Source organism: Cynara cardunculus (assembly GCF_001531365.2).
Source record: "Cynara cardunculus var. scolymus isolate 2C chromosome LG 17, CcrdV1, whole genome shotgun sequence".
NCBI classification, from domain to species: Eukaryota; Viridiplantae; Streptophyta; class Magnoliopsida; order Asterales; family Asteraceae; genus Cynara; species Cynara cardunculus.
The window spans coordinates 1,180,928-1,198,750 of NC_037544.1; the positions used below are offsets into that span (position 1 = coordinate 1,180,928).

A 17,823-nucleotide genomic window follows, 5' to 3' on the forward strand; every position below is an offset into this window, starting at 1 on the left:
CTTTGATGGGTGGTCTGCGATATTGAAAATACAAAAAAACTCAAGCAAAAAACGGGAGAAGTCATCAAAATCAACCCAAAAACCAAAAAAGTCCCTCAAAATCAACTAAAAACTTAAAGAATCCACTTCAATGGTTGAATTCAACTAAAACTGATCGGACGACTTTGTGAGCCTTTGATCTACTAAGGAAGCTTTTGGTTCGCATAGTGCTTTTTTGAACGAACGGAAGTTGTCAAACGAATCAAAATTTGGAAGGAATTTGAATGGGATTGTTATAGGTTTGAGCAAGTATTTGGTTGGCAACAAATGGAATTTAATCTGTTAAATGAATTGGAATATGCTTGTTCAGTTCTATTCCATTTCATAGGTAAACCAAACATCAGAATAAAATTGATCATTCCAATTCAATCAGATCCTATCGGAATCTTGCAAACCAAACGCCACCTTAAAGGTGCATCCACTCGGCAAAAATCTTGGATCCGTCACTACTTGTAAACATTGGGGGCAAATTAATAAATTGACAAGGGTATTGCCAAAAATGGCCAAAACAATGAAATAGTTATTAAGATGGATTATTTTTTAACTATCATCATAAGTTAGAAAACACAAAGAATGTGTTGAACCATATATGTAATTACTATGATAATCATCTTGGTCAAATCAAACAACATAGGCTTTAAAGTTTAACCAATCTAGAAAGATACTGACATGTTTTTTTACTGTTTTACCCTTTTCTCCTTTTGTGACTCAAGACAAAATTGTCCTCGTCGTCATCGCTATCGTTCAACACTCGTTTCTTTGCTTTTGCGTCCCCGTTCTTTGAAACTGGTTGTGGCTTCTTTGAACTTTCACCACCTCCTCTACTTGGTGGCGAAAACTGTTGTGGCTTCTTTGAACTCTCCGCTCTACTTGGTGGTGGCGGTGGTGGTGGAGACTTGATGGGCGTTCCCATTCGTATTTCCTTTTGCCTTCTCTGTTTTTTCTCATATGCCTTTTTCGCCCTCTCGGGTGACAACATGCCGTGTTCCATCATCCTGCACATCCATATGAAATAAATCACTCTATATCTATAGTAATACTCCCTTTTTCCCAAAATAAGTGTCCAAATTTCTATTTTATTTTGAATCAGAACAAGTATCCACTTTCAAGACGAACATTACATACAAAGCTCAATGTCTGCCACAACTAGAGATGGGAATTTTACCCGTAGGGGCGGGGATTCCCCGCTTTAACGAGTAACACGATGGGGATGGGGATCTAATTTCATACCTGAAGCTATACATGACAGTTTGGTAGTGGCTTAATGATATAGAAAGTGGCTTATTCAGTAAGCTTCTAACAGATAGCTTTATGCAAAAAGCCAAGTTTTTTCCAAACCTGCCCCTCCCAATTAGAAAACACGCTCGTTTATCTTTGAAAAACCCCTCCCAAACAAAAACCTCCCAATCCACAAATTAATCCACACAGACAGTCTTATTCTTACAGGACTTGGTGGAAAACCAACCTAACAGCCTCTTAGTTGAACCCAATCAAGATTCATAAAAATGTTATATGCTTAAAGTTGAAAGTATTCACGAATTGAACTCACCAAAACTCTGCCATTTCGCTGGAAGGTATCTGCTTTGACAATGACTCGTAAAAGATCCGTAGAGGTTCTCGCTGTCAAACATGAATATTACAAAAGAAGAAATATATAAGTTCCATGACCATAATGAATGTACACATACTGTAATTGGTGTTATAATGCAAATAAGAAAGGAGAATCGATCATATACCTCTTCTGGAACATCAAACTTCTGCCCAGGCAAGGAGTAAACTTTCTTCTCTCTTGGTTTAACTGTCGTTTTTGTTTTGGTCTTCGAAGAACTCAAAATTGATTTTCCTTTAGCCTTCATCGTAAAAATGGACACAAGAGTATTTCAGCAAAAAATTGTAGTGCATAAAGAAATTTTTTGCATACCAATCAAGTAACCTACTAGGGAATCATTCCTATTTGAGTAATGTACTTTCAAAACCTCCATTTTGGCAAATCAGATGTGACATCCCAAACATTTAGGTACCTGTTTTACATATGAGAATGCATGAAAATGCAATGTACTTTGATCCAATTCCTATCTTGTATAACATATTTTGGTCCAAGTATTTTTGTTAGCAGCTTAATGAGCTTAATGGGACTCACAACTTATTTTGTCAGTTATACATGACATTTTGATAGTGGCTTAATGATATAGAAAGTGGTTAATAAGCTTCTAGGGGGAGCTTTATGCAGAAAACCAAGTTTTTTTTTTCAAATCTGCTCTTTCCAATTAAAAAAACACACTCCTTCCGTCTATGAAAAAACCCTTCCAAATAAAAACATTCCCAGTCTATACAGATAGATTAATCCACACAGACAGCTTTATTCATATAGGACTTAACGGAAAACCAACCAAATAGCCCCTTAAGTGTTTGAGATACCAAAAGGAAGATTGTGAAACTATGTAGTATAAAATAGGAATCGGAACAAAATGGGTTGCATTTTCATCCTGATGCAAAATGCAAACCTAGATACACTCTGTTTCCGGATGCTACTGATAGAAATTGAATTACTCAAAAATTTACAATGATTAAACCTAGTACTTTTCCAAACTTGAAACAAATGTTCAAATGAATTTGACACTAATCTTCTGGTACTTGTTAATTTGTTCATTAGAGGACGTTTCATGTACAAACCATCCAATTCTAACAAACTGTACAGATCAATCGTCACCGACTCACCATACATCTAGTCTAATCTGAATACCTTTTGTTTCCTAATCTAAAGCCATGATCATAATGATCCATCCTCATAATCTTCCATATACATTCATGATAATCGTTGAAAATTTCCATTAATCTGGAATTCATAAATTTATCTGTTTGGCATAACGCATCAAAGGCCTCTTGTTTCTTAGTTTCTTTATATGGGAGATAAGGGGTATCAAATTTGGGGGTTAGGGCACAGAGAGATTAATTTTCAATCGATTGAAACCACAGATTCAGATTGCAATTCGGMTGAATCTACAAACTATACGAATCATCTAATTGACTGCAAATTGTTCGATTAGTTTCAATTTCACGCCCAATTAACTCGGTAATAAATTACGTAGTTCTCGATACAATTCAAAAACTCATCGAAATTGGATAAAAATCACATCAAACTTAGGAATTTACCTCAGTTTTGGAAACATTAGTTGTGGTTGTGGTCGAAAATTTATGCTTGGAATCAACCGAATGCTTGCTTGAACTCCCACCAACAACTCTATTCTTGATAACAGACGAATCGAATTTAGTCTTTGCTGTAGATCCATCTCGAATTCCGCTACTGGGTTTCACCTTAACCAAATTAGATTTTGTTTCTGTGGCCATTCTGATCGGATCCGATGAAACCCCCCAACTTTATTCTTGTTCTGGATCCTTAAATTATTGAATCGAATACCTCCTTCTCTCTCTCATACTCTTTTGATTTTATACATATACAAGTAACGAACATATGGAGAACAGATATTTACTTGCATCTGTATAAAATTACACACGTATACACTCACATCAATGGTTACTGCCAAACAGCCAACAATTTGGTCGTAAAAAACTGTTATCGTCATTTGTTACCGTTACGTATCTGTGTGTATTAAATGTATTTGAAAGAACTAACATGTTTTTCGTATACAACAATTTACCCGATAATCGCTTACCAGTCGTTTTTCTCATTTATCGGGTAAGACTCTTGGTCCTTGTCTCCCTGTTACCGGGTATGATTCTTGGTTCTTATCATATTCATCCAATAAAATGGTGTGATTTGGTAAGCACTTACTCGTGTAAGCGTTTAGATGCTGTAAATTTCTTTTAATTAGAATAACATGTTGAATTTCCTTTTCTACATATGATATTTTGTTTTCTAAGGACGGGTTTAATAACTTATTCAATAAGCTATATATAACTGTTTGGTAGTGATTTAATGAATATAGAAAGCGGCTTATTTATTAAGCTTCTAAGGGGAGTTGGCCATTTTTTCTCAAACATGTCATTTCCATCTATAAAACAATCTTTCCAGACAAAAAAGATCCCAATCTATACAGATAGATTAATTAATAGAGACAACTTTATCTATACTTGACTTAATGGAACACTATCCAAACCGACCGAGAGATGATAACATACTTTAATTAAATCTTGCCATTTAATAAATACGACAAATGAACTTATATTGTAGTCGTTTAGGGGTGTTTGGGATTGCTTATTTGAAACAAGTTATGTTTTTCTACAAAAGCATTTATCAACTTATTATAAGTCAGAAAGGTTTAACTTCTTCAAAAACTTCTTATTACCAGTTTGACACCGGTATAAGTTGTTTATCCGAACACTTAAAAATGCTTATTATCGGTGTCACACCGGAATAAGTCAATAAATTGTTTTTATAAGCAATCCCAAACACCCCCATAATTATGGTGCGTGATTTTTAATTCATATCGCTTAAAATATTTATTTCTCAGTTTGTATGTTTTAAAATTAAGCATAGTTAAAATTAGAGGCTTAATTATTTAAGAACTTAAAATTTTGTGAGATCCATAAGAACTTCTACCTTAAGAACATGAGGTTTTGTTTCACATGATTTTTTTCCGTTTAAGTATAATATCTAATGTATTGATTGACACATATTTGTTTCACAATATGTTTGTTTCATATGTATTCGATTCACATTATGAAACTCTTTTACGTGTAATTTGTGTTTCATAAACACCGTGAAACGAATATACGCTAATTAATATTTTAAATCCTAGTTTTAGATGGAAAAAAAATCATATGAAATAATATATGATGTACAAATTCTCAAAGTTATCACAATTTTATGGGTTCTCAAAAGAATATCCCCGTTGAAAACTAAATCAAATGTATTTAGTATATTTAACTCGGAAGTAAGAACCGGAATAAAAAATGCATATAGACATTTGTTGTAGCTTAATATGTGGTTGTAATTTTTTTTTAAATATATATAATATTTTATATACGGTAAATAGAACAAATAAACCCGCACACTCTCCTTACCTTCTGTGGGTTTGAACGTCTGACCTCCCAAGAAGCCAAAGACTCACATACCGCTATACCAAAGGCCCTTTGATGTTGTAAAATATTTTCTTAACGATGAATTTCCATTTGTTACAACCAATTTCATTTTCTCTCTCTCTCTCTCTAATAACTCGTTAATCTTTAGGGTTCCACATATTAAAGCGAAACTATTTTACTTAAATTAATAATTTCACAACGGTATCGACAGCTCGGCCCTGACCACATGCAACCCTATGCGGTAATTAGAATCCCAAGGGTCATCGAGTTTTTTATTTTTTTGATTAACCTGGATATCCAACCCATTATACGAGCCGACTAATCCCAGGACGACCACCTGCTTTGCAGATAGCCCGGAGTCACCGCATTTGAACCTCCGTGGCCACAATGAGATTTTTATTCCTCTTTGGATTTGAACCTGTGACCTCCTGGTACTTTTGACCTTTGGAGTCAAGCTCAAACCAATGAGGCATCACCCTTGTGGTTAGGGCATCGAGTTTTTATATGTTATTAGCTTTGGTTATAATCATTTGTGCTGTAAACAAAAGTCAACCCGAACAGAGCATCAATTAAACGGCTAATACAATTAACGAAACGGAATGTGAATACTACGGTCACCAAACAAGTTATAACAACCAAACTGATCGATACCTATTGTTTTCCATCTCTTCTCGTTCGACTGTTTTTATTTCTTCAGCATGAGGACGAGTCACCTAACTTGACTAGGTACAAAACCCTTTAGAAAAATAGTTCGTTTCGTTTGCTTAAAAATATCAGCATCGAGGCATTTTTTGACATTCCCGTACAAGATATCAGAAACACCGGGACCGGGACCGGGTATCGGTTCCATGCCGAATAATATCAACCAAAAATGGCCAAAATTCAAATAGGATCTAATTCCTTTAATTGATTCAAGAATGGTGCATGGGGAGAAAGAATACTTCCTCATACATCAAAGAAACCTACCAACCATTCTTTCCTTTAATTCTTTCCCATATCATATTTCCTTTACATTCGTCACATAAACCCTCAAAAAAGATCAACACCCTTTACCATAATTCTCCCAAAAAATGGATATCTCCACAACCACCACCTCCTCCACCACACCACCACCGCCACTGGAGGAGCTCCGGCAAAAGAACCCCGCAGCACTGACAAGAGTAGACTCCATCCTCGGCATACCACGAAAAGATATCAATGAAACCTACAAAATGGGCAGAGAATTAGGCCGCGGGAAGTTTGCAGTCACCTATCTTTGTGTCGAGAAATCAACGGGGAAGAAATACGCGTGCAAATCGATAAAGAAAGTGAGGCTTGTTACAGAAGGAGAGAAGCAGGATGTGATGAGAGAGGTTAAGATAATGAAGCTGTTAACTGGTCAAAGAAATGTGGTGGAATTGAGAGATACATTTGAAGACAAGCAATGTGTGCATCTGGTTATGGAGTACTGTGAAGGTGGTGAGCTTTTTGAGAAGATGAAATCAAAGGGTAGATACAGTGAAAGAATTGCAGCACAGATTATAAGTTCTATAATGAAAGTGGTTTACTGTCTGCATTATATGGGTGTTATGCATAGAGATTTGAAGCCTGAGAATTTCTTGTTGGCAAGGAGAAAGATATTAGGGTTTCTTCCATGTTTTGCTGATTATACCCTCTTGAAGGCAATCGATTTCGGGTTATCTACGTTCATCGATGAAGGTAAGTTTGCTCGACCTTCATCTGCTATAATAAAATCAGCTTTAAAGTTAGCCACATATGTCTAAATATCTTAATAGAACGTTTTATAAGACTTAAGTTTATATGATTACAATTGTGTACCGTGTATATATAGGGTTGCGTTCAACCTGTTTTCGTGTGAGACCACTTTTTTTACACTTGAAACTTCACAGCAAAACTAACTATTTGTGTTTTTATATGAAATTATTAATTTGAAAAAGTGTTATATAAGAAATGTCCTATAAAAATATATGTTTATACGACAGTTTTAGAACTGTCCCAAAAAAATCTAATAAGAAATTTATTTTAATTAAATGTCCTAAAAAACTTGTTCAAATGCTCCAAAAACGTTGATGACATTCAAAGTGTCGTAATAAAATGCTCTGTAGGACTTGAGTTTATAGGACTAAACAAAAATGTGTCATATATATATATATAAAAGTGTTATAATAGGTTTACAGAATCATTTTGAACATTTTACCAAGTTGTTTAGGACGCAATTAAAAATAAAATGTTGTATTAGTTATTTTATATAATACTATTTGGAAAAAAAAAATTATAAAAAGATGGGTTTATAGGAAATTTCACAAAATTGTCCTATAAAATAAGCTAAACGATACTTTAATTTAAAAGCGTTCTAAAAAACTTTAAAAAAGGTCCAAAAATATTCTATAAACATTTTGACACTTTTAGATGTGACGTTTTATAGCGTTCTATAAACTTAAAGTCCTATAAAGTATTCAACTATGATGCTTAGACATTTTAGCATTCTATAAACCCAGTTTTTTTTATAGTGAACACATTTATATATGACAGTACAATTGTTTGATTATATATATATTTTATGGTAATTAACAATTTATAATTATCAATATACATTACAACAAAATATGTTTTATAAGATACAAATGCAAATATATATATATAGCGAGGTTTAGGGAAAACCTCAAAAAATGCAAAAAACTGATAGTATTTTGATTACCGTTCATGTGGACCATATGTACATGTGGATATTGGTATTGAAGTTGTTTCTTGGTTTTTTGCATGTGTGCATGATATGCACATATCAGACAAATTGCTTTCCTCGGTTTTTCATCTTTTTACGATTTTCCCTTATACCTGATCATATATATATATATATATACACGAACACATATAGTGATATAGATAACATAATATTAGAGAGATGAAATGCAAAATTTTGCAGGAAAGCCAAACCAGGAGAAAGTTGGAACTGCTTTCTATGTGGCTCCTGAGGTTTTGCGACGTCAAGGATATGGAAAAGAAGTTGATATATGGAGTGCAGGGGTGATTCTGTATATGTTACTCACTGGGGTGCCTCCCTTTTATGGTGGTATGTATATATCAACATTCCATACATAACATGTTATACATACATACATACATACATATACATATAGAGAGAGAGAGGGGTTGGTTATTATACAATCCTTGACATTTGTGCAACCAATACAACCCAATCTTAACCGTCCATTTCATTTGATGAATATGTGATTTCATAGAAGTTTTGATTGTTTTATAATATAAAGTATTAATCATAATTAATGAACTCTATTCATATTCCATAAATATTTAAATCATAATAAATGAACTCCCATCATTTCTATAAATATCTCAATTAATTGGGTTGTAAGGGTTGTACAAATACAAAGGTTGTAAAAGAAATATACCCTATATGTATTTATCCGGAGCAGATGTGAAAAATCTAACTTAATCCAACAAAACAAAAATGTAGAGAAAGAGAGAGATATATTCTATGCCATACTGAGTGCAGATAGCGTTCTTGATATGAAGAACCATCCATGGCCATCGATATCAAATAACGCCAAGGAACTCGTGAAGAAGATGCTCTCCGTCGATCCAACGAACCGCCCATCTGCTGCTGCTGTTCTTAGTATGTTTCTCATCATCACATTCAATAACGCAGCTCCTCCTGTTTTAATTAGAGATTGTTTACTATTTGAAAAAAAATGTTGTATTAACTATTTTATAGGATACTATATGAAAAAATGTCTTATAAAAAACAAGTGTCCTTAAAATTAAGTATCCATTTTCTGCTAAAGTGTTCTCAAAAGACCTGTTTAAGACGTCCAAAAGCGTTTTATAAACTTATTACAAACGTGTTAAGATAAACGCTTTCTTTTTTGTCTAAGACTTCTATTAAGACGTTTAAAAATTGATGGCATCCCTTAAACCCGATTTTGTTGTGGTGGTGGTTACCTATGCCACACTCTTACTCAGTTAGCACTTATCCAATTGTGTGGATAAACGACCCCTTAATCATGCATATACTGTATATATGTGTGTGTGTGTGTATATATATATATATATATATATATTGAGTTTGATAAACATATCTATGATGATTTAGAACATGAATGGTTGAAGGGGAATGGAGTAGCAGTAGAAAACCCAAGAGAAAGTGTATTGCTTTATCAGATGAGGTGTTTCAGAGGTATGAACAAATTCAAGAGACTTGCCCTTGAGGTATATCTATTTCTTCCAATAATTAATGCTAATAATTATACCCGTATTATATTAATTAATTACGCGCATTAATCGTTCGATCTCGCTTGCTGCTAATAGGTAATTGCCGATATTGTCCCGCCAGAGGAACTCGAAGAACTGAGAGCAATGTTTACAAAAGATGGCACGGATGAAAGCGGAACCATCTCACATGAAGAACTCGCGGCATGGTTGGGTAAGCACGGATCAGATCTTCGGCCAGATGAAGTTAAGGGGATCGTTGAAGCCGTAAGAATTCTTCCAAACCCAAAGTGGGAAATCTTTATGAATCAGTACAATAAAACGGGTCTTTTAGAATGTCTTAACTGTTATTTATCATTAACGGGCGACCTAATAAAGTACTTGACGATACTTTTAAGTTTTAGAACCAACAATTAATCTCCTCGGGGAATATAAGGTTTCATGAGGTTGATCCATAAACGTAACTAATAACATAAAGAAATGTAGCCAACGTTTATTGGAAAAAGTGCACAATAGTAGCATTACAATGAGTTTTTAGAGCGAAAGTTAGTGAACCTAATTCTATCAATAAAGTTGGACAATCTAATAAGACACAAGAAATAGATCGTCTTATTACTATTTTATATAATACTTCAAATGTATCATATAAAAAGGCTAATATGACACGTTTCGAAAGTGTCATATAAAAAGGCTAAAAGATGATTTATTTCTTGTGTCGTATTTATATTATAACACTTTGTTGATAGAATTTGTTATATAACCTAACTTTGTTATAACAACTTATTTCAACGTCATTGTATATGACTCATTGTTTTTTTAAGGGTATCTCAGGCTATACCTGGACTAATCCCGATAAATTGTGACTGTAAGAAATCAGCTCTAATAAACTCGATGGACACAATTGTTGTGTAAGCCTGGAATCGAACCCTCCCCAAGACCTCAACCACTACGCCACAACCTTTGTCGTTTATATGGCGAAAGATGGTGTAAGAAAGGAAGTTATGGTGAGAAGCTTAAGAATAGATCTAAACCCTTGATCACTTTTAATTTCATGTCCACCTTTGAATTGTACTTTAGAATGGAATTGATCTGGTGCGTTTAGATGCACCTCATTAGTGTTAACATTCAATTATGATTGATCCAAGGGTGAAGATTTCTTATTATGTTTCTCACCATAACTTCCCTTCTCATCGAAACCAAACCATGTGGTTTATATGACTCGTAGTTATGGTCTTATAAACTTCACTAAGTTCTTCACAGCATCTCCAACAGATTCTTCAAATTGTAGATTTTATAAATCTTTGCTCCATCAGATTTTCCAAAACCTTTCTCAAAAATGGAGAAATTAGGTTAGAGAGATGATGAAATTCTTCAAATTCACAGACCCCTCCAAAAATGATTGCTTAGGAAAAAAAACGTTTTTTTTTATATTTTTCTACCAATAAGAATCTTTGAAAGTAAACAGTACGAGAGAAAAATAATATTTTATGAATAATATTGAATATTTTAATAATATAATTCATATTGTAATCTCCAAAATGAAGAAGCTGTTGGAGATTTTTGACTTTTGATTCTCCATTTTAGAGAATATGTTGGAGATGCTCTTAAATACTGTATTAGGTCACCAAATAGCAGATATATACATCGTAAAAGACTCATTTTATTGTAGCGTATTCGGAAAACTGTTGTAATATTCTACACACTTATTGCAGGCTGATGTAAATGGAGATGGATATATCAACTACAAGGAGTTCATAACAGTCATGATGAACTATGAGACACTACATAAAGAGGAACACCTTTTGAAAGCTTTCAAACATTTTGACAAGGATGAGAGTGGGTAATTAAGCTTCTTGTACCTAGTTTTTTATACAAATTATCTGTATTGGGTAAGCGCTTACTGTATTGGGTAAGCGCTTATTGTATTGGGTAAGCGCTTACTGTATTGGGTAAGCGCTTACTGTATTGGGTAAACGCTTACTGGCTGAAGTCACAACTCTCACTAGATAATATTCTTGGTCATTAAAATGGATTGTTGATAAGCGTCTATCACCCAGTAAAGGCTTACTGGGTAAGAGACGCAACCCTTCCTTGTTGGGTAAGACTCTCAATCCTTATATTTCCTCTTATCGGGTAAGATTATTGGTCTTTGGTATGTTTACCAATAAAGTAATTGATCCAGTAAGTGCTTACTCGTTAAGGGGTTTGATAAATGGCCCATTAATTAAGTTTAATTAGCATTTTGTATAGTACTAATATGGAAATTGATCATCATAGATTTATTACAAAAGAGGAAGTAAGAATGGCATTGGAAAAACATATGACGGGTGACGAGTTAACCCAGACAATTGAAGATATCTTTGCAGAAGTCAATGAAACTGGGGTAAGTTCGTTCATCTTATACCATACAAGTCATAGATGTGATATGTAGGGTTGTTCATCGATTGAAATCCAAAAACTTTTGTTGACTAGGTTAAATTTTCTATTTTCACCCACACACACACTCCAGTGGCGGATCCAGAAAATTAATGGGGTGGGGGCATGTTGGATGGGACTTGGAGGAGGGAAGCATATGGTCATATGAGACTGGGGGAAACCATGTAACACGTGGGTAAAAATAGAAAATTTAACCTAGTCAATAAAGGTTTTTGGTTTTTGATTTTTGGTTTTTGACTGGGGTTTCCCCCCGGTCTTATATGACCATGCTTCCCTCCTCCAAGTCTTATCCAACGTGCCCCCACCCTATTAATTTTCTGAATCCGCCACTGGTGTGTGGGTGTGTGTGGGTGTGATGGACCGTGTCTAGCTGATATGAGACTCCAACATGTTCCCTCAAACATAGGTTAGAGGGTGCCTCCCAAAACAGAGGCGAAATTGTGTATTTGAGTACCCAAAATATGGTAGACCCCACTCTCATACCATACAAAAATATATAAAAAACCTTTTGGGATCTCTTACTTCTTACAAAAAGAAAGATATATATACATATATATATATATAATTATAATTATTTGTATCTAGCTGATGTATGAATCTAACAATCAGATGGATAATTCTTGAATCATGACTTGCAGGATGGGCAAATCAGCCAAAAAGAATTCAATAAGATGATAAGAAGTTGAAAGCCAACCTTGTCGTGACCCCAATCTTGTATTCACTTGTGAATATATAATTTATATGTATCATATGAAACTAAATCATAATGCAATTGAACAAAATATTAAATATTTGTCCTTGGCAATGATGCAATTGCAATTTATTACATCTTAATGCAATTATTTAATTAAAGTTAAAGCATTTAAGAATTTTTTATGATAGCTTTTAAAATAAAGTGTTCTATTAGCTATTTTATTAGACACTTTTGAGAAGTATTCTATAAACACGCCTTTCCATAAAACACTTGTCTTTGTAGAACATTTATTCAAATAGTGTCATATAAAACAGTTAATAGAACACTTTATTCTAAAAACGTTCTAAAAAACTAGTTAAAACGCCTAAAAACGTCCTATAAATCTATTGTAATACTTTTAGATAGAATATTTTTTGGTTTTTTGGTCCTATAAACTTAGGTCCTATAAAGTTTTTTTTTTTTTCAGACGCTTCTACATTTTAGATGTCCTATAAATTTTATTTTCTTATAGTATGTTTTGTATTTGACTAAAGTTGTTCCGTTCTTTTACCAACTCGGCTACGCGCTAGTTTTAATAAGTTGTACTTACGCACAGTTTACTTGTAACCTCGAATTTTAAGTAATATGTATTAATAAATAATACTTTATGTATAAAAAATGGTTTTTAAAAATATTTATCAAATATTTTATGATATAATTTGATGTTAAAATCATAAAGCGCGTGGACGTAAAGGTAGCGTAGGTGGGCATAGCATAAATCATAAATGTAGAATTGAAGGCATTAAATTAAGCCCCATAATAAGCCCACAGATTTTTCTTCTCTTTCGTACCCTATCTATTTTCGTCATCTCCTGTTTTGCACGTTGTTTTCTAAACATATATAAGAAAATGAAGAGTTCGTGTTCACGATCAGTTATTTTCACTATAACAAAATTGGGTTTATAGAATATCAGAAATGTCTTATGGTTATAACAGATTGTTTAAAAGAACTTAAGTTTATAAGATCAAACACTTTTGTATCTTATCTAAAAGTTTATAGGACGTTTTTTGGTGTCTTAAAAAACTTTTTAAGACACTTCTAAAACAACGTGTTTTGTTGTTTTTTTTTATAAGAGTATTTCCAACAGATATTTTAAAATAGAAATTTAAGTGATTTTGTTCCAACAAATTCTCCAAAACAGGGACGGACCCAAATTGTAATAATATTTTTAATAATATAATCCAGAGAGAAATAATATTTTAATAATATAATTTAGATTGTAATATCTAAAATAAAGAATTTGTTGAAAATGAAAATATATATATATATATATATATATATATATATATATATATTTGGAGATTTTGACTTTTGATTTTCAATTTCAGATAAATCTGTCGGAGATGCTCTAAAGTCTAAAACATCCTAAAAATATGTGTTTACAAGATGCTTCTTAAAAATGTCTTATTACATGGTTAATAGAACACTTTGTTTCAAAAGTATAAATAAAAAGTCCTATAAACCTATTACAACACTTGTAGATAGGACATATAAGTGTTTGGTTCTATAAACTTAAGTCCTATAAAGTAGTCTATTAAGACCGATACAGATTTTGCTGTAGTGTTTGTCGGCCAGTGATATAAAAATCCCAGTGTTTTAGTATTATAAAGACCGGTTAGAGATGACCTAAGCAAAAACTGAATTCTAAAAACTGATTATATTTTTATTCTTTAGTTTATGATATTATACTAAAAAATTACATTTTTTATATTAACCTGGATATCCAATACGAGCCGACTAATTCTAGGACGACTACCTGTTTTGCGGATAGCCCAGAGTCACCGCATTTGAACCTCCGTGACCACAAGGAGATTTTTATTCCTCCTTGGATTTGAACATGAGACCTCCAGACACTTTTGACCTTTGGAGCCTGAGTTCAAACCAATCAAACATCACCCTTATAGTATTAAATTACATCTTTATTAACTACAAAAATGACTGGAAAGACGACCCTACCTGCCAACTCCTTTTTGAAAATCTATAAACAGTCGTTTTATAAAGTAAATGTTATTAATACATAATAATTACGTCAATGATAATTTAAGTATTGTTGAAGAAACTTTTTGTAGCTTTGCGAACAGTTTACGTATGTTTTTATGATACATAACGGTTGAATGTAACGATATGTGAAAGTTGCTTGATCCCAACATTAGGATTCAGATTACGACTTGCCATCAAATATCAGTACAGAAATAAGTGATCGATCTGATTCGACTTTAATGCAATAGGTTTAATCGTGTTAAGTCATAAAACTGGTTGATATACAATTAATGATTGGTTGTTATGTCTGTTTTAAGAAAATTGAATAAAATAAATAAATTAAAGACAATTTTTAAACAATTATACATGATTAAAAATTACTAATTAAAGGTTTAAAAATAATTTTAATAATTAATAAAATATTAAAATTTATTATTAATTTAAATAATGGACTAACCCCTCCCATGGTAGGGTTGGCTAAATCAATTGAAAGCATCAACCACATTTATTATTTAAGACAACGTTGTTTTCGTGAAACATGTGCGATATGATTTTTACATTTAAAACTTCATAGCAAAACATTATAAAGGTAACGTTCACAGTGTTTTTATTGTGAAGATTCGGTTTGTTTTTACCTTTACAACATTTTGTTGTGAGGTTTCAAGTGTAAAAATCGTATCTCACGAAAAAAACATTGTCTAACGTGAACCTAATCCTTAGTACTTCTATCATATGCAAATATTGAAAATTAAAAGGCTAATTATTGAAAAGTTATACTATATATATTATAAAACATTTGACAAAAACTCTTAAAAAACCACTTTTTATGTGTAAAGTACTGTTTATTAATGCATAGTACTTAAAACTCAAGATTACAAGTAGATTGTGCGTAAGTACAACTTATTAAAGCTCAATATCTGAATTCGTGTAATTAACTGCAGATAAACATAATCAAATACAGAATAAACATATCATTTTAAATATAAAAAATTTAAAATACAAATAAGATAAGCATTGAGTTCTAACAGAATACTTAATTATTATACATATAAAATGTTATATTACTAAACCAAAAATAAATTATTTCATTATTAAAATTAAATTAAATTAAATTAAAGAAATTACATAAAAAATGAAAACTTTTAAATAGTTGATTTGATATTAACATTGATATATTTTTTAAAATCATTATTGCTTTCTTAAAGACACATAAAATCTTATTATTACATCAACAGTGACAAATAATAAAATAGAACATTAAAATCGAGATGTGTCTCACTGTATTGCCCGAGTACTCTTCTAGTAAATATAAAATTACACGTTTATGTTGATTTTTAAACTTACAATAATTACTCTATCTGTTTTAAAATAAATGTTTACATTTCTATTTTATTTTGTTTTAAAATAAATGTCCACTTTCAAAAGTAAGTGTTTGTTTTTTCATTTTATTTTTAATTATGAGATTGAGAAGATTTATCTATTTTATTATTAAGGGTAAAAGTGTCTTTTAATTAATTAAAAAAATGTAATAATTACATACTTTTAAAACTGTGTGACATTTTCATTGTGAACATTTATTTTGAAACAGTTGAAATATAATAAAAGAGTACATTAAAAAAAGTTTTGAGATCACGATTTCTTTTACTTTCTTCTTGTTTTCCTCCATTTCCTTTCGTAAAAAAGATTTCAAGACACAATGTTAGAAGTCGTTTATCAAACGTTTACTCAGATAAGTGTTTACCAAGTCACATTACCTTACTGAATGAATATGACAAGAACCAAAAATCTTACTTGGTAAAAGCATGGCAAGAACCGAGAGTCTTATCCGGTAAGTGAGAACGATGACTCTTACCATAATTAGCATTTATCAGGTAAATTGTTGCATCCAATGTCATTTTGGTGGACTAAAATCTTACCGGATAAGAAAGTGATAATATTGAATTTTACCAGTAAGCACTTATCAGGTTAATGTTTACCTGTTTGGTAAACGGCACCTTAGTGTTTATGAAATTTTGAATTAAATAATATTTGACTAGTACCATATCATAGCAGGTGTATAGTCCTAACAAGTACTGATATACAGTTTAGGTTCAGTTAGAAACTTTGAAATATCTTGTGAAAATTACATATTTTATACGGTATTAAAAGTGTATTTGCATAATGCAGCGATATATATCTTGATTTTAATGTTTCGTTTTCTTTATTTTTGTCTCAATCAATGTTATAATACGGTTTTATGTGATTTTGAGAAAACGAAAATGTTTTTATTTTTTAATAAAATATAAATATGAAGATATTATAAAAAATTGGAAAAAAAAATTGATATTAATACCACACTAACTAGAGGATAAACATTTCATTTGAATTTGTGTAACTAAATTCAGGTAAACATAATCAAATAGAGGATAAACATTTCATTTTATATATAAAAAACCTAAAATATAATTAAGATAATCATTGAGTTCTAACAAAATAATTAATTGTTATCATACATTATAGAAAATTGTATTATTAAAACAAAAATAAAAAAATGAATTAATGAAATACACAAAAAGGAGAAATTTTAAATAATTAGTCTGGTACTAATATTAATATTTTTGTTGATATCTTCATATTTATATTTTATTCAAAAATAAAAACATTATCGTTTTCTCAAAACCACATAAAACCGTATTATAGCATCGACTAAGACATGAAAAATGAAACACTAAAATCGAGATATATCTCGATGCATTATAGTGTTGTACGAGTACCCTTCTAGCTTATCTATATCTATACTATATTATAAAGCATTTGATAAAAACTCTTAAAAACCATTTTTTATGTTTGAAGTATTATTTATTAATGCATATTACTTAAAATTCAAGGTTACAAACGAATTGTGCGTAAGTATTACTTATTAAAGCTTTATTTTTTAATTCGTATAACTTACTGCAGATAAACATAGGGCCTGTTTACTTGAGGCTTAATGAGCTTAGTGGATAAAATGGCTTATTCGCACAGACAAAATAGGCTGTTTACCTCGGGCTTATTCGCTCAGAAATGGGCTTATTCGCCCAGATGAAAATCCTTCCTTGTCCAGATTAAGCCGGCCAAAAGACTTGCCCTACCMTTATCCACCAACAGCACCTCTCTCTTCTCCATCGATCCAAAGAGAGGATTTAACTGGAAAGGATGTCTATTTCGTTTTCAACTTCATTCTCCGGCCAGATTCTGATGTGGGGTGTTTGTGAAAAGTTAACGAGACGAGGGCTATGGAGTTTGGAAAGGATGTCGATTTCGTTTTCAACTTCATTCTCCGGCACGGCGGATAGGGCGGAATGGTGGTTGTTTTGGTGTGAGGGTTTTTTGACGGCGACGAGACGAC

General features: G+C 32.1%; 2 protein-coding genes across 2 annotated transcripts; one reads left to right on the forward strand and one right to left on the reverse strand.

The window, feature by feature from the left end:
- Positions 1–559: 559 nt before the first annotated feature.
- LOC112500841 lies at positions 560–3,526 on the reverse strand. The gene is made up of 4 exons (XM_025104436.1): positions 3,193–3,526; positions 1,776–1,889; positions 1,589–1,659; positions 560–1,034 (listed from the first exon to the last, which is right to left on the reverse strand). The coding sequence occupies exons 1-4, from the start codon at positions 3,385–3,387 to the stop codon at positions 725–727; spliced, it is 690 nt and encodes a 229-aa protein (XP_024960204.1). The 5' UTR covers positions 3,388–3,526; the 3' UTR covers positions 560–724.
- Positions 3,527–6,152: 2,626 nt separating this feature from the next.
- On the forward strand, positions 6,153–14,704 carry LOC112500407 (calcium-dependent protein kinase 19-like). The gene is made up of 8 exons (XM_025103902.1): positions 6,153–6,780; positions 8,006–8,152; positions 8,555–8,713; positions 9,191–9,306; positions 9,406–9,573; positions 11,019–11,146; positions 11,584–11,689; positions 14,630–14,704. The coding sequence occupies exons 1-8, from the start codon at positions 6,153–6,155 to the stop codon at positions 14,702–14,704; spliced, it is 1,527 nt and encodes a 508-aa protein (XP_024959670.1).
- Positions 14,705–17,823: the final 3,119 nt, after the last annotated feature.

What these genes read in the sequence shown, in the direction of transcription:
- LOC112500841 (XM_025104436.1), bottom strand. Translation starts at nt 3,387, where the DNA reads ATGGCCACAGAAACAAAATCTAATTTGGTTAAGGTGAAACCCAGTAGC. An exon ending in CTAATGTTTCCAAAACTGAG is followed by an intron (nt 1,890 to 3,192) that starts GTAAATTCCTAA and finishes TTTACGATGAAG; the next exon opens with GCTAAAGGAAAATCAATTTT. An exon ending in AGTTTGATGTTCCAGAAGAG is followed by an intron (nt 1,660 to 1,775) that starts GTATATGATCGA and finishes CATGTTTGACAG; the next exon opens with CGAGAACCTCTACGGATCTT.
- LOC112500407 (XM_025103902.1), top strand. Translation starts at nt 6,153, where the DNA reads ATGGATATCTCCACAACCACCACCTCCTCCACCACACCACCACCGCCA. An exon ending in ATCTACGTTCATCGATGAAG is followed by an intron (nt 6,781 to 8,005) that starts GTAAGTTTGCTC and finishes AAAATTTTGCAG; the next exon opens with GAAAGCCAAACCAGGAGAAA. An exon ending in CAGAAGTCAATGAAACTGGG is followed by an intron (nt 11,690 to 14,629) that starts GTAAGTTCGTTC and finishes TCCCAACATTAG; the next exon opens with GATTCAGATTACGACTTGCC.